General features: G+C 35.7%; 1 protein-coding gene across 1 annotated transcript in view; it reads right to left on the bottom strand.

The window, feature by feature from the left end:
• LOC124233810 (low-density lipoprotein receptor-related protein 1B-like) overlaps nt 1-22,976 on the bottom strand; it is a 792,861-nt gene that overhangs the window by 264,768 nt on the left and 505,117 nt on the right. The window contains exons 38-41 of the mRNA XM_046651030.1: nt 15,296-15,488; nt 14,531-14,656; nt 10,600-10,728; nt 8,267-8,386 (exon numbers count right to left, since the gene is read on the bottom strand). Coding sequence (XP_046506986.1) covers nt 8,267-8,386; nt 10,600-10,728; nt 14,531-14,656; nt 15,296-15,488 — 568 coding nt within the window. The remainder of the gene's footprint in view (nt 1-8,266; nt 8,387-10,599; nt 10,729-14,530; nt 14,657-15,295; nt 15,489-22,976) is intronic.

A 22,976-nucleotide genomic window follows, 5' to 3' on the forward strand; every position in this document is an offset into this window, starting at 1 on the left:
AGAGAAACAGGTAAATAAATAAGTGGATAGAAGAGACAGAAAATGAGCTCTTGCTTTAACATTTTGAATATTTTAATTAATTCATATAATTTTGTTCACTTGTGCTTTTGGAACTCTGGGAAGTCAAACTTGAACCATGGTCCCTATTCCCAAGCTTGGGTTAGATGCCTCATACCTCTTCCCCTGTCACACAGTTCTCTCTGTTGTGGTACTTACGATACTGCATTGCAATGACCTGTTGATGTAGCTGCTTCCTCACTAAACTGTAAATGAAAGCAGGAACCACGCCTCATTTGCCATAATAATACCATTTCAGCAGTGAGCCAACATTAAAAAAAACTGAATGTTGCTGAAAATTATGTCTCCTTCCAACTTCAAAAGTACAAGATTATGACACTAAGTAAATGCCTGATGGAGTGTGTACAGGGAAATCCCAATCTGATTGTGAAGAAGAAGTGGAACATTCTCTGTTACAATAGAGAGACAGACAGATAGACAGAGATGTAGACTGAGAGGGAGAAACCACTGAGCATTTGTCTTCTTACTCAAAGAGGGATAGTTCAGCACTGCTAGAAAGTCATCCATGTGTCATACTGCTTTATACAGCCATATCACTAATATTTCATATAGGAAATGTGGATGCCTCACGCAAAGAAACAAATAAATGTGGTATGACTTGTCTCTATTATTGGAAAGTATGGCTTTCCAATTCCCTGCTACGCTTAGATGAAAATCAGTTTCAATACGCTACTGTCATTATATACACTTTGTAGAGAATTGCTTCTTCTGAATCATATATTCCTTCCTACATTGCTTACACATTCATTACCATACAATGGTTTCCAGCAATATGTTGTGAACAGGTGCATGGCATGCAATGTGTGTTAGATTAACTTGGGTAAGATTTTTATTCCAAATTCAAACTTCCACAGGTTGACTATGTTAATGTACAACCTGAAGGGCTCTGTGATTATGCCACTTTTCCTAGTGTTGATATTTTAAAGAGCCTGTTTAATTATAAATAGAGATTATACCAATTGTAAATGGTTAAAATGCTATCTTAAAATATGCAAATTTTACTCAAGGGTGTGTATGTCATTTGTATTTCATCATGCACAACTCTTATTATATTTAATTCTATCTTGCAATTGTATCCTTATTTGTTTTTAAATGATGATTAGAATAAATGTTTTATTTACAATTTGCAATTATAATTGCCTCACTGTTTTCTTCATTACAAATAACATCTTATCATGTGAAACAGATAATGCTATTATGAGCAGAGAGAAATACACTGTTTCAAATAGGAAAAAATAAATATTTTTCTTTTATGTCTAAAACTGCAAAATCTCTTCTATATTCCTTTCTATTACACTTCCTAGTCAATATTTGTCAGTAGAAATAGTAAATGTAATATATAACATGGAAAATAATCATGAGAAGCATTTACATTTTATTTTTGACTTTTTTATCAGCAGTCTCCTATTAAGAGGTTATGTTCCAAAAGATTCCTTACAATCCCTTTGTTTAGAAGACAGGATTCATTTCTCTGTGGAACAATGTTCTAGGTAGTGGTAATATTCTTAGACAAGTCTGCAAAGATTTCTCTCATAAATAAAGGTGAAGTCCTATCTTATACTGGCAGTTAGACTTTAGGATGCTGCAAAGATCCCAGTGGAGACAGTTGCAACCCCTTCCACCATCTCCATCTCCCTCAAAACTTCCACAAAGAATCCTTTGTTTACATGACAAGGATTCTGTCTGAGTGGATACTGATGGCGGATACAGTGAAGAGGCAAATTATGACTCCATGAATATGGGGTGCCATTTGAAACAGTTAAGAGGACTGGAGATTCAGGGATTTCACAGTAATGGAGTTTCAGAAATAGTGCAGGGGTCTCTGAGGTGGAAGTAAGAGTAAAGAATGACTTGAGAGAAGAAAGGAACTGTGGAGCAAGTAGAACAATGTCTTAGATGGAATTCTGCTAAAACAAAAGAAACAAGGAGTGGACCTCTGACCAGATGAAAAGAAATGGTAGCTTTGAAGTTAAGAGGTGTGGTTATGAGATAGTATTTAAAAGAAAGACATGGGAAAAAGGATGAGGTAGGGGATCAGAAGAACTGGGTAGAGGGTAGAATATTTGCAGGATATATTTTCTTTCTCCTTTTTCCAATCAATAAGAGAGCTAATGAATGTTGGTGAGCAGGGCTCGGTAGGCTTATTAGAGTGTGTGAGATGCGCAAGCAGGAACAGATGGTCTCTTTACTTCCAATCCATCTCCATAGATCCATGACTTGATATGGAGTTTGGGAATCACCAGAGGGTTAAATAGGGTGATGGATGGCAATGAAATTGGACACATTAAGTGGTGGCAGAATTTTGTAAGCAGCTGGGGCAAGGTGGTTGTGGGGAGTAACAACTCCACCATTTATAGGCAAGGAAAGAGGGTCCCGTGATGGAAGAAATCCATGGAAATGACAGGGACTCCATGAAATAAGTAAGCAAAGGCTTCTTCTGCCAAAACCTCATCCTCTCTGTCTCCTCAACTACACTTTGTTCCTCACTTTGTTTTGGTCAGTGAAGTATTGAAATTTGTTTCGCCCTTAGGGTGATTTTTGAGGGAGAAAGATGCTGGAATCTCTAATTTGTCAAGTGAATATGAAAGGTTTCTGACAATTTTTCCTCAGGCTAAAAATCCTGAAAAAGAGAGAAAAGAAACTAATGTAGACCAAATAAAGATAAGCCAAGTAGGAAGTACTAGACTTTTACCTCCAGATAGTCCCAAAGTAAAAGTAAGCCTGCAAAATGTGAGTGAAAACACACCACAGCCACACCAGGAATAGCAATGAGGTACTACAAAGGAAGATCTGACAGGATTGTGGATCAAAAGGAGTAGCAAGAGAGAAAGTAAAACCATTCTTTCCCTCATATACTTTCTTAATTTTCTTATTGCACACGCTCTCATTTCTCCATGTCAGTTAAAACATTTAATGAGATAGGAAAGATATAAAATTGATTGGTCTTCATGCGTTTCTTAGGACATTTCTTATAAATAACTTAAATCAATGTTTTCTCTTCCAATTCCCTTACCCAGCCTGTAGCAAAGGGAAGCTGACAAGGAAAAAGAAAGAAAAGCATTAAATTTGCTGTCATATCTCTTCTGTTTACTTTCAAACCACATCTTTTATTTAATTTACTGCTTAGGCTCTAAGGGTATGTAAACCCAGAAAGAATGATGATTTCTTCTCTAAGCATGCTTATCCTTTTCCTTTAGCTTGTTGTTTGTGGAATCTTCCAAGTTTTGGATGAATTTAGTCAAAAAAAATCACCGGTTCCCTCTCCTTTAGGTAACCTCAGAACTACTTAGCTCTCTAGTCCACTTACAGATATTCAGGTGGCCTAAAGAAGTTGATGACTTCCCAAGGAGAGTATTTACATTCATCTCAACAGGGGGGAAAGGAGGGACGCCATGCACTGTCCCTGAAGCTATTCACTCAACCTCTCACACAAACAGAAGAGGAATACAGAAGGACAAATTTTCTGAACCACTTCTCATATCCACCCCCCAGGTAACCTGACATCTAAAGCTCTGTCGTGAAAGGAATAGCTATAAAGGGGAAGTATATAAAAGATTTATGAGGATTTAGGGTTTTGCTTTTCCCCCAAAGGAGAAGAATCTAAAAATAATTCCTTCTAACATCCATTTCCACTCTGTAAATAGATTTTCCGCCATGTGGAATAAAAAAAATCAGTAATGTTAATTATCATGAACATCTAAACTAAACAAACAAAAGCATAATGGTACCTCAAATAATTTACAGATGACTCCACTGTAGCTTCTCTTCACAATCTATCAAAATCTCCATGTATATATCGACTTTTTATTGTACTAATTTAAATTTTTTATATTTTACTTTATTCAGATTCAAAAATAATATGTGGTTTGTGTGTGTGCATAAATATATAAAACAAAGCACTGCATCTCCATGTGGCAGTGACTAAAGAAACAGAGAAGGAGTAACCAGAAGAAAAAGAAAAGCCTTCAAGAGAGAACTGTTTTCCCACTCTCCCTGAGCCATTACATGTTCCTTCTCCTTCATTATCTTTTAGGTGCTCTATGTGTCCATTTATCTGATGGACACACATCTGAATCACTGCTTTATAAGATAACTTGGCTAATGGGAAATGGACCCAGCAAAGTCTTTTCTTTAGGGCATCAAAGGTGCCCTTCAAGGGTACTGTGTGAACAGACTTAAGATGAGAGAAAACTCATATCTAAAAGACACAACTGTGATGAGCAATCTTTCATCTAAAAAACTATCCATTTGTTAATCCTAGAGGAGCTAAGCCACTTACTCAGATCTATTATTTCCTACTAAGTAATAAAGTGTGCACTTGAATGTCCATGAGCAATTTTAGTTTCAGATGTCTTACGTTACACAGGAAAATCTTCAAGGCATAAGTTGCTCTTTTTTGCTAAGGAAGATTCGCCTTAAGCTAAAATCTGTGCCAATCTTCCTCTATTTTGTGTGTGGGTCACTGCAGCAGAATGGCTGATGAGTTGCATGGTCCACATCCAGGATCCAACTCCATGAACTCGGTGGCCAAAGCAGAGCATGCCAAACTTAACCACTATTCCACAGGGCTGGCCCCAAGGCATAAGTTTTTGTTGCTGTTGTTGTGGTTTAAGATATCCAAATGTAATGATTTTTACACTATTATTGTCATAAAAGAAAAGTTATAATAGAAACTTGATTCACAAATGTAGTTCTGTGCCCAAGAATATGACTGAAATAGTTATAACACAGAAATTAAGAGTTTAGACTATAAAAGGGAAAATAACATTCTGAGTTATTTTTATTGCTATTCAGCAGCTGGTATTGATGTCATAGGTTTAATACCTAGCTATATTTTTTGGAAGACTTATTGATTCAACCAGCCATATGAGAATTCAATAAACACCTACTGTGCAGTAGTTGCTGTGTTTCATAAGAGAAAACGCACAGTAACTTATTATTAACTTCTCGTAGATCCTTTTATGAATTTTGTTTTAAAACCTACTTTCTGAATTTACTGTTCAGTTCCTTCACACTCTATCTTGATGTTTTTACCTTTATCTTAGCTTAATGTCTTTATTATAGTCTCCTCTCCTGCTTACAAATAACTGATAGAACATACCCACTTTTTTGTCTCCTAGTTTCCTTTCCTCCTTTCTTCTAAATTACCCATTTCCCTCTACTTACTGCCCGTATCTTACTACATTTAATTATTTTTAATCTTTTATACGTAATATGAGAAATAGTAGACTTAATTTGCAAAAGTACTTGGCTTTTCCTAAACTATAGTGTCAACTTAGATGGTAAGCTGCTCAAGTGTTTGGGCACAGTCACACAGGCTATGATGGCAGAGTAGCTTCCCAACCTTTTTCTAGCTACAAAATAATTTGTTCACATTCTGCCCTCTTCCTCAACTTTGCATACAGCTTTCTCATTACAATCATACTTCACATCTTTCCTTCACCACCAATCTTTTCTAAAAATAGTCTGTATTCACTGTCCTTATTTCTTCACCATCAGTTTTCTGCCTCAACGTTGTATGATCTTGCTTTTCCTTACCATTCCACTGATTTGACTCTTAAAGGTAACCAAGAAATTATCTCCTACTTGCCAACTAGAATAGACACTCCAGTCTGTGTCTGCCCTCTTGCCCTCTCTCTAACTTTACAATGCTAACTGATACTTCCTTCTGGGGCAAAAAAAAATTCTTATGAAGATCTTTCTATTAGTCCTGTGGTCTACTTCTCCTTTTTATATTAGTGTCTTTAATTTTTAATTTCAACAGGCAATTCTTATGCACTCCCCTAAAACAACTAGTGCTCCATATATCTTCTGAAGTTTCTCTCCTTAATGAGTCTAAAATCAATACTTCTGGCCTAAATCCACTACCTGAGCTCCAGATCTGTATCTATCTGTGTGCCTTTGGAATAGTTCCATCTGCATGTCTATAGGTGCTCCAACCTCAGAATGCAAACTATCCTTATTATCTTGTCCCCATCTGACACAAACAAAAAGCCAACAAAAATAAGTTTAAAACAGTAAATGAAAACAAATAACTTTAACACAGGAAAAAAACCATAAAACTCCTCTACTCTTTCCATGCTTTCTCTATGCTTATTACCCAAAAGGACCTGTTATACTACCTTTTAAAATGCTATTATATCAATATCCCTCCTCTTTATTCTTAGCTTTGGCTGCTGTAAAGTCCTGCTGTTTCTTCTTTCTGATCCCACTATTATAGTTTTCATTCACATAATCAGGGTTTTTTTCCCCTTTTTGTTTTTGGAATATAAATTTGATTATTTTGGGCCTGCTTTAAACCTTCAGTGACTTTCTGGTGACTATAAGATAAAGTTCAAGCTCTTTAACTTGGCATCAAAAAATAACTTTATATCCTGTCTCCTTCCTCTAACTTGCCTTATTTATCAGACTCAGTTTAAATTTAATCTTGTCTATGAAACCTTTTGGGATACTTCCAAGTCAAAAAAAACAAAAACAAAAACTGTATTCTCACATGTGAAATCATAGTGCCTCATGTAAATCTTCATTTGTTTAAATGACTATCTTTCTCTTAAGAGTTTCAACTCCTTGAGGGCAGGCATATGACATTAATTTTACGTCTCAGTCCTTAATGTATTTTGCCCAATAAAGTGTGTTAAATGAATGGGAAGATTTTTAAAGGGAAATTGGTTTGGAAAGACCTGTTGGGTCCAGATTCTAGGTGGCCTTAAATGTCAGACTAAAAAGCTTGTCATTTATTCTGCACACATTGGGACTCCATTAGTGATTCTTTGTCAAGACAATGATTAAAAACAGATAAAGGAAAATGTTTACATAGCATTTATTATATGCCAAGTTCTGTTCTAAGCTTATTTAATAGTAATATACTCGTTTAATTATTGTCTCTTTTCTTACTGTTTGGGAAACTGAGGCACAGATCAGTTAAGTTTCTTATCCAATGTCACACAGCTAATGTTGGGACTGGGGTTCTGTCCCAGGTAGTCCAGCTTCCTGATCTGTCTCAGTAGTCACTGCAGGAAAATGTTCACTAGTGTTAGCATGACTGAAAATATTGAGATTAATTGGAAAGAGTAGAGGCAGTGAGACCAATTAAGGGGCCTGTCTATTAATTCAGGCTAAAAATGGATTGAAAGGGAAAATATTTCACAGAATTGGAATATTTGTTGATGATTAGATATGTGGGTGACAAAATATGGTGGAAAGAGGAATTGAGGATAACACCAAGGTTACCTGTCTAGTTGTTAGGAAAATGACGAGACCACGAGTAAAACAGAGATTTAAAGAATGAAGGGGCACATATTTGGAGCAGTAAATTCAGTATTATACATTCTGGTATAAATGTCTAAAAAATAGGAGGTAGAATTGGACAGGTGAGAAACGACAAGTGTTTTGAAGTAAGAAAAGGAGTAGAAACCAGAAATAGAGAATATAGTCATAATGTCCAATTAATTCTGATAATGCCCAACAGCATTTACCAAAGCATGGGCCATAGATCTTAGTAGGTGTTATATACAAAAAGAGTGAAACCATGGTGCTCTCAGGAACACACTTTGGAAAAGTTCAGAAGCGCATATGGCTTTACGCACTCATGTTTTCTTGTTCTTTGGATAAATATCCAGCACCCCTATCTTCACTGCAGCATTATTCACAATAGCCAAGACTTGGAAACAACCTAAGTGCCCATCAAGGGATGAAAGGATAAAGAAGATGTGGTATATATACATAATGCAATACTACTCAGCTATAAAAAAAAAGATGAAATCTTGTCATTTGAGACAACATGGATGGACTTTGAGGGTATTATGCTAAGTAAAATGTCAGTTGTCAGGGGAGAAAGTCAAATAGCTTACAATCTTACTCATAGATTACAAATAGAAGATAAAAAGAACAAACAAATACACATGGATACAGAGATTAGATTGGTGGTTACCTGAGGAGAAGGGAGGAGGGAGAAAAGGATGACTAGGCACATGTGTACAGTGATGGATGGTAATAGTCTTTGGGTGGTGAGTATGATGTAGTCTATACATAAATAGAAATATAATTATGGACACCTGAAATTGATATAATCTTATAAACCAATGTTACCCCAATAAAAAAATTTTTTAATTAAAAAAATATTGACAAAAGGAAAGGTTCAGTAAACACAGCATACTAATGATCCTAGGCTGATGCAACATATACTTACCTTTACAGTCTAATTCATCAGAGTTGTCTCCACAGTCGTTTTCACCATCACATAACTTGTCATGAGGAATGCAACGATGATTATAGCAGGGCTTGAAACCTCTTCGGCAGCTTCTGTTTTCTTATAAATAAAAGCAGAAACACATAACTGGAGGTCTTAAAGAAAAATTTTTGCAAAAAAAAAATCACAGATGAGATTTCACTTACAGTGATTAGATTGTGGGTCTATAAAACAAGTACTTTATAGTATCAAAGTTCTGGATTAGAATATTTATGTAATATCAAGTAGTGCATTCAGTAAGGAGCCTTTATGACTAAGTGTTTTAACTTGAGTGATTCATACTTGGAGATCTTTTCAAATTATACCCACATTATTATTTCTGGCATTTTTGTCAGGTAACCCAGAAATAAACATATATTACATATTCAATTCTGCATAAATAAATCTCTACCTCAAAAGTAACAAAAACACTCCAAAACTTATCTCCTTTGCATCCTGCAAGGATTTTATAACAAGAAAAAAATAAGAGGCAAAACATGTAACCCCTGAATCCAGTGAATCGAAGAGTTATCTAAATGTTCCTAAATTTCTCATAAAAATTATCTAAAAATGTCTACCAGAATTTCCTAAGAAGAATTGCCTTCTGAGTTCTATTTACCTTAGTGAAGGTATCCTGACGTTTTCTGATTTGGGCCAGAAGCTACCACTTAAAATAATGATAGGTGCCCTTTACTGAACACTAATTTTGTCAGGCTGTATATTGAGCATATGTAAATATACATTTGTTTATCTAATGCTCTCAATCACCATTTAAGCTAGATTCGTTGTGCAGTGGAAAATTAAAACACAGAGAAGTAAGCACCCTTGTTCAAACTAGCCATTCACTAGCAGGTTTGGGAACAAAGATTTAGTCTCAGATGTGATTCCAAACCTGGAATCTATACTCGGGGTTAGCAAACTAAAGCCCACAGGTAAGATGCAACCCATGAGCCTGATTTTGTACAGCTCTAGAGCTAAGAATGGATTTTAAATTTTTTTAAAGGATTGCAAAAAATGAAAAATAAAAGATATGTGGCCGAGAGTATATATGGCCCAGAAAACCTAAAATACTTACAAGCTGACCCTTCATAGAAAAAGTTTGACAATCCCTGCTCTGCACAAATATTATCTAGCTTCTAAGAGAATAAAACTAATGTTAAACATTCCCAAGCTAATTCATAATAAATGCAAATTTGTAAGCTGATTATTATTACATTTTTATATGCCTTAATATTTTCATAGGGTATAGGATATAGCCATTCATTCAAGCAAATACGTTATTTGAGATAATTCCCTAAGCTGTTAATTACAGATCAATCAGGGACAAACTACATTTGACTATCATTTCAACTGAAGTCATGTTATTCTGCAATGTAAAAGAGTGAGAGAACTGATGTGAATTTCTCAAACTCCATGTTCCTCTTATTTTAACTTTTCTTTGATTATTTGGGTGTAATTTTACACAGATAATAGAACAAAGGATAAAAGTAGAAATGCAATACAGCAATTCCAGATATAGATTCCTAAATTTTGCAGAGCATACAATATCAATACTATTGTACTTGTATTGGTAAATCAGACCAACTTAGAAATAATCTGAATCAATGCTACAATAACTATTAATGATTGCATAGAAACAAATTTCCAGGAAAAATATTGTTGCAAAGAAGGCAAATATCTGTTGCTTACTAGGGTAGAAGAGCAAATCTCTACTCCCAAAGGAGAGGGAAAAGTTGACTATCACTTGGTATCAACCTACAGAGGCACAGCTGGTGAAACTCCTTGCTTGATGAGGATCACAGCTAAGGTAACCAGACTGTACATAAGGACACTATCCCTGGGCCAATCCTGAAGGCAAAAATAGAATGGGCAAGACTTTGATATCAACTCAACAGCATGCTATTGACTGATGGGGGAACTTTGCTGCAGAGTAAACCTTCAATATCCACCAATAACTGATATTTGTGAATTACACTTTTAGGAATGTAAGTCTAAAACCTATTGCTAATGATGAATAACTAGGCAGCTCAAAAGACAGGCTCCTAATATATTTTAATTTGCACTTGGTAGGTGGAAAATGATGAGAAAATTCTTCAATGAATATCATGGTTATTGGACAGGAAATAAGGTGCCCCACTTGAACAGGAGAAAAGCCAAATGAATTGCCTTAGATCTACATGTTAATGAAAGACATTATGGAAATCATACATGTAAACCAAACAGACACTTAACCCAAAAACTATAAAAAGGAAAACTTTTCTCTGAAATGAGCAAATCACATCTTGGACACTTACCACAGTAGAGCAGTTTTTCATCTGATTTATCCTTACAATGAGGAATGCCATCACAAGTGAGTTGGTAGTCAATGCACTCACCGTTTCCACACTCAAACTCTGAATAAATGTTGCAGGAGGAATTTTTAGCTGAAAGAAACAAAGTTAATGCTTTTACACAATAACAAACTTTTTTTTGATACCATAACAATTGTTTCCCTTATCTTAATTATAAAAATACACTAAAATTTATCTAAATATACAATTAAATCAAGGGCAGTGGTTTATGCTATTTCCTTATTAAAAAAAATTGAGGGACGCTTTTTTGTTGTTTTTCTCTCTCTCCCTTTGTAAATTTTTTGGGAGTTACCTGACTTTATTTTTCTTTTATGCCTGTCTATGTAAGTTGTTAATGATTTGGTGACTGTACACGTGTGGAGGGAAGGAGGAGCATAAATTTGGGTGACTATATTTATGCATTTGGTTTAGTAGTCTATCTTAAAAACAAATTTTAAAAAAGAGCCAGTTAAATGAGCTAGATACATACTGAAAGGGTTTTGTGTTTCCTTACTGTAATCTATTATATATTCTTCAATACATTGAGAGTTTTCAGTAATAGGGTTCTTATTTTTGCAAGCTTGATATGATTCATCTCACTTCAATCTCATCCCCAACGAATCCTCCTCAACTACCTTTGGAAGAAATCACTGTAGCAGCTTCTATCATTCAGAAGTACTGGAATTGCTAAAATTATCCTCATCAGCCTCTGCTCTATCCATGATAAGAGGTACCAGGGAGCACACCCTCTTTTCCTGCCATACATGCCAGCACCTACTCCTTGAAATACATAGGAATCTGTGGGATGGACTGGTAGAAGACAATGATAAATGACAAAGCATGTGCACCAGATGCTTATGGGTTCCAAATAACCACTGCCATATGGTCCCACTTCTAAATCTCAGGATTTTCATAAGAAATCAAAAATCTGAGTTTTTGTGTGGTTTGATCAATTTGTGAGCACAGGTCAATAGCCACAAAGTGGAAAAACATCTTCCTCAGTTAGGGTTCATTCCTGGAACGCCAGTAGGTCACTCCTATTTTAGAAAGGTCTCTGTTGAAGAAAACAGACCTATTTTTATTCTTAAATGATAGATTTACCAGTAAATTTTTGGAATTCAGTTTTTTGGGTGTGTTAACATGCAGTTGGCTCACTTGTACTTACTCTGCTGTTTGCTGAATAATTGTACAGTGAAATCCAATCATTAATTATGTTGTAGGTAATTAGAATTCATTTATATCTACTAATGCAGGAAACATAGCTTAATTTTAAAATTTACTATCAATTTCTTTTTGAGCTTTATTTCAGGAATATTCGATTAAATAGCCACTAATACCATTTGGACCTTTTAGTGTTTTATTTCATTATTATTCCTAGAATTTAACTCATTTTAACACAATATCTATCTATCAAAACTTCTAACTGAACTCTTTCAAAGACAGCAACAACTCTCCAAAGATGACTTTTTTCCTTAGTGCATCTAAATTTTAATGGTCAGTAGCTAAGGTAGAATGTCATTTTTGAAAAAGTAACAAATAATTAAAAATTTAAAAATATTATTAAATTTAAAGGAACAAGTGTTAAGAAGGGTGCTGACATTACTGCATGCCATCACCTTAGAGCATGAACTGAACAAAATTCAGCCACTTACTGAAAGTCTACTGACATTCCCAATTTGTCTATTTTTAGCATATTCAGTTTACTTTCTCATTTCCAATGCAAACTAATTGTTATGATGGAAAATGCCATGTTTTGCTTTCATAATCATTATGCCTTTGAGGGAAAAAGCCCCAAATTATTCATGATAAATATGTTTTTATTATGCCAAAACAAACACTGTTTGAGCACAGTTCTTGCTTAGGTATGTTATTTGCTGAAACAGTATTGAGTATTTTCTGCTTCTTTCTAGAAACAAAAATGTAGTTCAGCTGTCCTTTCATTCTCTTACAAGGAAATTACTCTATCTAATTATATTTGCCATTCTTATTTCTATTATGGATGTTGACAAGATAAGCAATGTTGTGTAAAATGGAATTGCCCAATCTTTTTGTCAAGAGTTATGACAACAAATGATTTGCCCTCCCTTGCCCTCGGGTAGGTGTTAGTAAATGGCCTTTCACCTCTTTAACGCTGCCATTAACATTCATGAACTGCTCTGGGTGAATCTAATTCAGATGTGGACATAGATATACCAGACACATCCTCATTTCCCAAAGATGGATTTGACAAGAAGAAGCCAAGAGTTACTTTCCAATCTCTCTTCTGGACCACAGGATTTCAATATGAATGCATAATGGATACACGATGCTTCTATAAAAGTTTTTCGGCTCTGAGGAATCCAGTATCACTCTAGAGTTCCATGTGAATACAACTGTGCTTGTTTAAAATGAGTTTTCTGTCTGATTCATTCCCTCTCAGCAATAGAAAGAAGCAGGTGGCTTAGTGGGGGCAGATGTATCTAATCTATTCTGCAGCAAGGACAAGCATCCACTGTATACAAATAAGCTTTGCTGTTTGGACTGAAGGAATTACTTTACTACCAGCCTGTAGTGACCTGTGAAAGAAACATGAGTGATTCTGATGCATGGCTGACACTCCAGGCTTACAGATGGCATCAGATCCAGACCATTACAGCTGAAACCACAAAGGCAAACGGAAAGAAAGAGTTCAAGCAATTGCCTCAGCAACTGAGGGAAGTGTTAGGTGATGAAGAAATATGGGAATTTGTGGCCCAAATTATTGAAATTGGCCATCTTCATTTAAAGTTTACTGACCAATTGCATCATTTCCTCATTTGCTTTGGCACGGTCTTAAATAAATGTCTTTTACCAATTTTGCTAAGAGGTACCTTTTTGGGTTGTGGTAACAATTTGCAAAGTGACAGTATATGTATATGTTCTTGGGTTAAGTGCAGTAGTTTTCAAAGTAAATAAAATAATGTTAAAGTGCTCATATTAAAGTAAAAAGCAAGTAAAAGAGAAGATCCTCCTGGTCGATAAAGACCAAAAGAAAACTGAGGATGAAGGTGAAAAATACTTACAGCTTCTGATACCTATTTTTATAATATAGATATATGCAGCTCTGTTGATTTTCTAAGATGAAAAGATACAAGATGAGAATATAGATGAGGAGAGAAAAAATGTCAAAATTGACACAACCTGAGAGTGAGTTCACCAATTTCCAACAAGATGATTCTCTCTCATCTTTCTTATACACAAAATAGTCTTAACATTAAAGAGAAATTAACCTTTTTTACATTGCTAGCTAATTTTTTATGGCAATGTTGGAACACTTGAACCTTTATTTATTTTGGAAACAGTTTCGGAAACTTAGCTGTTAATAAGTGTATACTGTAATGGTACTAATTAAAGATTGTATTGCCTTTGGGAGGTATAAACATCATGCAAGGCTGCAATGTTACATTCTTAATTAACAGTTTGGAAATAATTACAAATAAGCTGCATGAGCCGTTCTCTCTCATTTACATACTGTGACGGACTGTGAGTGGTTTTACTATGAGGCTACTGATCTACTGCCTGTACACTGGTTTATTTTCAGCTTTAATTAATTTTGCAATTGACTGAATTCTCAAAGTCATAACCACAAGTTTTCAGATGATCATTGTGCGCAGGTATTCCTCCAGCTAGCCCAACGCTTTCCAGCCCATAACCGGGGGTATGTAACATTTGTCACTGTTTTAGTTACCATTATCACATGGTGCTATAACAAAGTAGAATGGTGAACTGAGTTATTTTTAGAATAGAGAGATAAGCCAACTGGGCTTCTAATAGTGGAGAAGAGTACACATTCATGAACATATAAAAACAATTTCAACGTCTATGTGTGCCATTTTGAGCAGTTACAGCATATCAAATTTTGATTCTCTTTACTTACCCACACATCTGTTGTCATCTAGCAGTATTCTATCCCCTCTGCAGGAACAATTCACTCTCCCATTAGGAGTCAAAAGGCACAGGTCATGGCAACCTCCATTCAATAATGCACAAGGAGAAAGTTCACCTGCAATGAAGAGGCTTTATTGGTAACATTTTATATTGAATTCCTATTTTACATTAGCCATAGATTAACAGTAAACCGTTAGACTGCCTCAGTCTCTCAAAGATATCTCATAAGGGGAAAATTCAGAACTTTTGAAAATCCAAACATTCCAAAAGACAAGAACATTACAAAAATGTGTAACACAAGTCACTGCATCTTCTGACCCATTTGACAAGGATGCCATGGCATTAAATGAACTAGTACCACCAGAAACCACACTGATATCACAAACTGCAATTTTGTGAGTATGCCAGTGATCAAAGAATTTTTAAGCCCAGAGGAAAGCTTGTTTATCAAGTATTATTTCCATGGAAACACCTTGATTTGAATGTTCAAAGATATGAGGAGTGAGAAAGTGTGGAACAGAATTCTAGAAACAAATAATTAAAAATGAATTATTCCTCTAGTAAGATATTAAGAACTACAGAAGTTTCCTTAAATCTTTAAGATTATTTCAATACATTGCATAGTCAAATTTCAAACATGATCCCCAGGAACTGTAAGAAAAAAAAATCCAACTAAGTGTTACTATAAAATATAGATAAATTTTTGGAGAGGTCATATAATTCAGAAATAAATTTGTTTTCTATTATAACTTACAGCTATTGGTGTCATTGGCAACAGCTATGATTCCCATTGGTTGATGTGGAATATCAGAACGAAGAATTTTTGTATCTCCTCCGGTGTACTTGTTGGAACGCAGGATAGCTCTTCTTCCCCAGTCTGACCAGAAGATATAATTGTCATAAACAGCCAGACTGAGGAAAGTCCCTGGCCCAGATTTGACAATCACCTGGAATAAATGAAAATAGCAAGGGTTTAAAATGAAGGTGTCCACATAGATTTTTGCTTCAAAAAAATAAGAGATTAAGATTAGATAATTTTCATCAATTGAAATTATCAGATAAAAATACATTTCACTAAATGTCTTATTATAGTATGCTTTATGGTTTATTTAAAATGTTTACATCATCCTTAGCTTTTGCAATGTGTTTACTTAATATTTGAAGATACTGCTATTTAATATTTATTTGGTTTGTACAAGCAACTGCATTTTTTCAGCATTATAAACCCAATCACCAAGCCAAAATATGAGATTAACTATTATTGATTACAAAAATTTATTTATTTTTATTAAGAAATCATCATATATGATAAATAATGAACACTCATCAAGCTCTCAGAACTATATATGGAATATAAAGAGCTGTAAGATCTAGGAAACTTACAATGTTAATGATTAACCAGATATACATGTATCGGCAATAAAAGTTTAAAAGTAAAGACCAAACTTTGACTCAGACCAAGATAAAGTAAAAGGGACTAGATTTGTCTTCCCAATAAAACAACTAAAAAACTGAACAAAATGCATCAAACAAGTCTCTTCAACGCATTGGATATCAGGTAAGGAAGGACAGTGATTCCTAAGCAATAGGAAATAAACGGAGAGAGTCCCATGACAGACACAATTTACAGCCTGAGAGAGATTCCAGGTAGCAGCACAGCACAGAGGAACCCAAAAGAGCCCCAGAGAATTCCCTGAGTGGATAGAGCTGAGCGTTATGGGAGGACAGCGTGGTTAGATCTCACATGTCAGTGTCAGAGCAGAGAATGCAACAGAGAGAGAACTGGATATCTGCACAAGGTCCTCCTGGAGTATTCAGCCGGGTACTGAGCACATGTGCATGCATTTGAGGCAACTACTGCAAGTTGGTCAAGGAGCCATGCAAAAGGATTAGAAAGGAGAGTTTCCAAAATTCACATAGGTCCAAGAATCATGCTTGTTAACATCAATCAGACTTGAAAACTTTCTAATTCACGGGACTCTGAGTAGAGTACTTGGGGGAAGGGTCTTGCCTCAGCAGTGGGAAATAATTAACCCTGACTAAACTCTGCTCTATGCTTGTCTAACAAACCTTAACAGCCAAGAAGCTTAACTGTTTCCCAGAAGAAAGCTTGGGAATTTTAATGGGAATATGAAAAAATTTATCACTAAAGTACCATGGAAGAAAAGAGTAAAAAAAAACCGTCTTAAAACAATGACCTCAGCTTCAACCTTAAGAAACTAGAAGGAAAAAAAGTAAATTAAACCCAAAATAAAGAAAGAGGGGAACAAAAAAGGTCAGAAGAGAAATCAAGGAAATAGAAAACAAAAACAACAGAGAAAAATCAATGAAACTAAAAAATGGTTCTTTGAGAGCAATAAAATGGGTATTACATAATGGTGAAGTGAGGTTTATCCCAAGAATACAGATTGATTTAACATTTAAGAAGTCTGTCAGTGTAATTTACCATACTAACGGATAAAAGAAGAAAACTCACATGAAAATCTCAATAAATGCAGAGAAATTATTTGATAGGATCTAACATGCATTCTGGATAAAAACTGAGAATAGAAACATGAATAGAAATAAAACTAGGAACAAGATAGGAATGATCACTTTCAGCACTTCTACTCCACATTGTCCTAGAGTTTCTAGCCAGTATAATAAGGCAAGAGAACAAAAATAAAAGCATTTAGATTGGGGAAAAAAAGATATCAAACTCTATTTATTTGTAGGTAACATAAGACTCTAGATAAAAAATCCAACAGAATTTACACAAAGAGACCCTGCTTGAACTAAGAAATTTAGTAAGGTTGCAGGATACAAGATTCCTGTAAAAATCAACTGCATTTTTATACACTATGAACAATTAAAAATTAAAATTAAAAAAACAATAGCATCAACAGATACAAAATACTTGGTAAAAAATATGAAAAAATTGTATAAGAACCTGAAAACTATAAAACATTGCTAAGAGAAATTAACAAAAACCTAAATAAAGAGATATGCCTTATTCATGGTTTCCAAGATTCAATACTATTAAGATGTCATCCTAAATTATATCTCACCCCGATAAAAACCCTGCAGACATTATCTAGAAATTGACAAAATGATTCCAAAATTCACGTGGAAACACAAACAACCTAAAATAGCAAAAAAGATGAGAAAAAAAAGTTGAAGGACTAACACTACGTCATTTCAAGATATTATAAATTGACAGTTATCAAAACAGTGGTATTGGCAAAAGATAGAGAAATATATCAGTAAAATGAAGAATTCACAAACAGATCTGTATGTATATGGATACTTAATTATCAGCAAAAGTGCAAAGGATATTCAGAGAAATAGAATAAGTTTTTCAACAAATGGTACTTGAACAACTGAATATACACGCGCAAAAAATAAACCACCATTTATATAAAAATTAACTGAAAATAGATCATAAACTTAAATATAAAATGTAAAACTATAAAACTTCTGGAGGAAAACACGGGAGAAAATCTTTACACCCTTGGGTTAGGCAAAGATTTCTTAGGTATGACACCCAAAGATTGATCCATGCACTAAAAGCCATTGATTTCCTTAAATGGGGAATTGTATGGTATGTCAATTATATTTTAATAAAGCTGTTTTTTAAAAAGTCCCCCCAAAAAAATTGATAAATTGAACTTATCAAAACATAAAACTTCTACTCTTCACATGACACTGAAAAGATAGGCCGCAAATTATGAAAAAAAAAATTGCAGATCATAGACCTAGCAAAGGATTTATATTAGAAATATTAGAGATGTTGTGGCATATTTAACAAAGAAATGGACTTTTTGCTTTGTCAACTTCCTGATCAGGAGAGCTCGGTAATCAACATCCAGTTCAGGACTATGGAATTTATTCAGTTCTCTCCACTTCAGAAACTACTATGGTATAACGAAAAATGGGCGGAGCCTGGGCCTCAGAATGCCTACATCGGAACGGCGGCAGAGTCATTCTTCAGCAGGGTGCTTTTGGGGAAGATGTTTTACTTCTCTGAATTTTAGTTTGTTCATCTCTAAAATGGAGCAGATCAAAGCCAGTTTCAACAACTGTACAGGGCTGTTATAAGTACATATGTAGAAGTGTTTTAAACATATTATTATATAGGTTTGTATTTATTTAATTTCACTCAGAGCTAAGTTCAGTATTAACTCTTGTGATTTTGCCTACAAAGCTATTCTGAAGTAACTAAATTTTACTTAAAAATCAAATTAAGAAACCTCAAGAGGAATATTTTTGTAGAAATAAATATATCAATTTGATTCTTTGGCCTTGGAATATTAATATTCCGAGCAAAGACCTCACTAGGTTACTTTTCCCTAATCAGGAAAAACAAAATAAAAAAGAAACTCTTACATTCAGGAATGATGACTGCATAGGAATGGTCATGAAAAAAATATTTGGGAAAATTAAATACAACTGAATATGTATATAATGATTCAAGCCACCCTTCTGAACGCCAAATATTGCCTTCCAAGTAATTAATACATTCTAGGATTAAAACACTTACTGTTTAATAAAATTGATACGGTTTGGAGAAAACAGATAATCTTGGGAATGCGGTAATTTAAAAGATAAGTCCCCTCTCTCTCCTCGATCCTATATCAAACTCTAAATTATTATGAGGTAATTAACGATGCAATCATCATGATTTCCCAAACCCTGCCTCATTCATCCCAAATTAACTGCTAATTACCCTCTTATAAACACAATTACTTCATTTAATTCTGAGTATATAAGTAATTTATGTTTATAGAGCAATATGTCTCAAATTTTAATGTGCATGCAATTCACTTTGAGATTTTTTGTTAAAATTCAGATTCTGATTCACTAGGTCAGGAGTAGAAACTGAGATTCTTCATTTCTAATAAGCTTCCAGGTGTTGCCAATGCTACTGCTTTGGGAACTCACTATGAAAAGTACAAAAAGAAAATAAATAGTAATCTTGCCATACAGATATAATTACTGATCCTTTTGGATTAAGAGTATATATTTATTTTCTTTTTTTTTACAAATTGGTATCATTGTGTATGCTTTGCATTCACTTAAAATTAAGATGATGGGACTTCCTGTGCTAACCAAGATAGAGTAAGTCCACTACAGCCTATCTGTCCTATGATAATCAGCCTATCTGATTACTGGTTTCTGACTGCAACATTGAGGTAAGAACAAGAGAGAAAAATGGTGAAAAAGAACTTGAGTAGCAACAAGTAGAAGGGTGAAAAGGGACATAATTAAATAGTATTTTTACTGTCCCTGATTTTTTTTCCCTACGTTGCATCTGGTGCCATCCAATAATTGAAATAGGTATCAATACACCAAGTGTGCATTCATTACTTACTCTCAAAGGGTGTGGTTTCAATGTCCCAATCCAGACCTACAGAGGGGCCAAGCACCAGCCACAGCTTAAGCATGCTTCTGAGTTCTGAGGCTTTTGCCGCACACCTGACCAAAGCTGCTCCCTGGTCTGGCTGCATGAAGGATTTTTAATACCTAATTTGAAAACTGCAACTCAATGGAAATATTTCGGCACTGAATTGGGGGCTTTTCCCATTTATCTTCTCTACCCACGTCCCTCCTCTACTCACTTCATTTCCTTTCTCTCCCCATTTCTATGCAGGTGATTTGTCCAGCTTCATACTCTTTCCCTAATAGGAGGAAGATCCTGAATCTTAAAGTGACAGGCACATGAGCACTCCAAAGTTCCTTGAGTTACGAGCAGAATAAATTTTAAGGGGCCAGCACAGTGGTATAGTGGTTAAGTGCACACGCTTTGCTGTGGTGGCCCACGGTTCCCGGGTTCAGATCCTGGTGCAGAACTACACACTGCTCATCAAGCCACGTTGTGGAGGCATCCCACATACAAAATAGAAGAAGACTGGCACAGATGTTAGCTCAGTGACAATCTTCCTCAACCAAAGAGAGGAAGATTGGTAATGGATGCTAGCTCAGGGCCAATCTTCCTCACCAAAAATAATAATAAATAAATAAATAAATAATTTTAGCTTATAAAAAGCAACTATCGCCAAACCTCAGACTCTTTAAAGAGGAAAAAAAGATGTCATTCTTGATCTGTAATATATTTGAATACCCTATTTAACAAAATGACAAGAGAATTCTTCCATATGTTCTCCTGTGCATAGAAAAATTTTACTGAGCTAAGTGCAGGGCACGTTGCTGTATAATAGCAGTTTTCACCTTCCACACCTTCAAACACACACACACATTCACACACACAGACACACACACACACGGGAGCAAGGGAAAACTAATGCTAAAATGCATGTTTTTATCTTACTGGAAATCTGAAAAGACTGAAAATAGTAAGTGTAAAGGTTTAGCTTAATAGTCTTCATTTGTATTTCATCAGAAATAACGTGTTATTTCCTAGTCCATATTTCATGAGTACAAAAGACCATGTGTAACAGTGTTATGGACTAATGTTTGTGTTCCCCCAAAAATTCATATGTTGAAGCCCTGCTCCCTCTCTACCACGTGATGGCATTTGTAGGTGGAGCCTTTGGGAAGTAATTAAGTTTAGATATGGTCATGAGGGTGAGGTCCCCACAATGGGATTAGTGTCCTTAAAGGAGAAAAACGATCTCTGTCTATCCTCCATGTAAGGATATAGCAAGAGGGCAACCATCTGCAAGCCAGGAAGGGGGCTGTCACCTGAGCCCAACCATGCTGGCACCCTGATCTCAGATTTCCCAGCCTCTAGAACTGTGAGAAATAAATATCTGTTGTTTAAGCCACCTAGTCTAGGCTATTTTGTTGTAGCAGCCTGAGCTGATTAAAACAAACAGCTTTACTCCTTCATTTTAAAAAGCCAAACTTTAAGATTATATCTGCTCTAAATTTCAACAAATATTTTTTTAAAAATTAATATGATGAAGCAAAGATAGCTTGCTATGAGAGCATAAAATTATAACTATTTTAGTGTGCTATCTGGGAAGACTTTCCTGAGAAAGAGAAGGATGAATAGCCAGCAGGAGAGGGAAAGAGAAGGAAGGGCTTTTGGCAGAGGGAATACATGGTGCAAAAGCAAAGAGGAAAGGGGAACATGCGATGCTGGGAAACGAGCAAAGGTGAAATGAGTTTGACTGTTACTCAGACGTCTGGGGAGAAGATTCCATGATGAGCCTGGGGAGAAAGGCCAGAAGGGCAAACTTGTAGGACTTTCTTTCCCATAGGTTAAGGTCATGAGTCTGAGTTTCATTCTGAAAGCAATGGCAAATAATTAACATTTTTAAGCAAATTATTCTGCCTCTGGTGTAGAGACTAGATTAAATAAGAAAAAAAGAGTTGCAGGGAAACTAGTTAAGATCAACCACATTTGGATTCAACGACGTTAGCATAATAGCAACATGAAACACTTCCTTTGCCTCTCTCCTTCAGTCTACAACTAGTAAAACATTCATAATTCAACAAAGTTTCCTCTGCTCAACACACTAGAACAATGGAGAGATCCACACATCTGTACGTCCAAAGGTGGGTAGATTGGAACATGCAGAGGAGCCAGAACCAGGAAACAGTGAGGGCAGTGCCTGTGAAACTGAACCCTCAACCATGGCAGCTGAGCCCCACCCCCCAGTGACAGGGAACCTGGTAGCAGCTAAGGTGGCACACATGACTTTGGTCTCCCAGCTGCAGTGATGCCCACAGCCACAGAGAAGCAGGCAGCAGTGGTGGCAGGCCCATGACCCCAGTTCCTCTAATACCTGCAACTATGGCCCCCCAACCCGTGGGGAACCCATGGAACTGACAATGCTGTATGTAACAGAGATGCCTGTGACCCCAGGTCCCTCACCACCTTACTCCTTGCCCTGCTAAGGCAGTGGTGCCTGCATCCCAGGCAACCCTGAATGTGGTGGATGTGCCACCATCCTGGTGCCCTCAGTGGTGATGCCAGCACCTGCAGTAACACTGGCAGCAGTAAAGTACCAAAGACACGGAAGGCACAAGCAGCAACAAAGAGGGCACCAGAGACACCTCTGGCAGAGGCAGTGGAGGGTGGATAGTGCTGATTTTCCATATAGCCAGAGGCAGCTCAAGTAACAGAAACCAAAAACTTGTGCCATAGTGCCTCCTACTGCAAAACAAAAGAAAGGCCTCAGTTACTAACCTCTTGAGTTGTTAGAATCACAGTAAACAAAGCTTCCCCTAAATAAGAAAGGTGTTTGTTACTTCAATGTGCCAGCAGGAGAACAACTCATCAAGCACCATGAAAAATCATAGTAACAAGATATTACAAAAAGAAAATGACAATTCTCCAGAAACAAAACTTAAAGTCAAGGAAGATTGTGATCTAACTGACAGAGAATTGAAAATAGCTGTCATGAAGAAACTCAATGAGCTACAAGAAAACTCAGAAAGGCAGCTCAATGAGCTTAGAGGTAAAACTACTGAACAGAGAAATACTTTAC

Source organism: Equus quagga, unplaced genomic scaffold (assembly GCF_021613505.1).
Source record: "Equus quagga isolate Etosha38 unplaced genomic scaffold, UCLA_HA_Equagga_1.0 251_RagTag, whole genome shotgun sequence".
NCBI classification, from domain to species: Eukaryota; Metazoa; Chordata; class Mammalia; order Perissodactyla; family Equidae; genus Equus; species Equus quagga.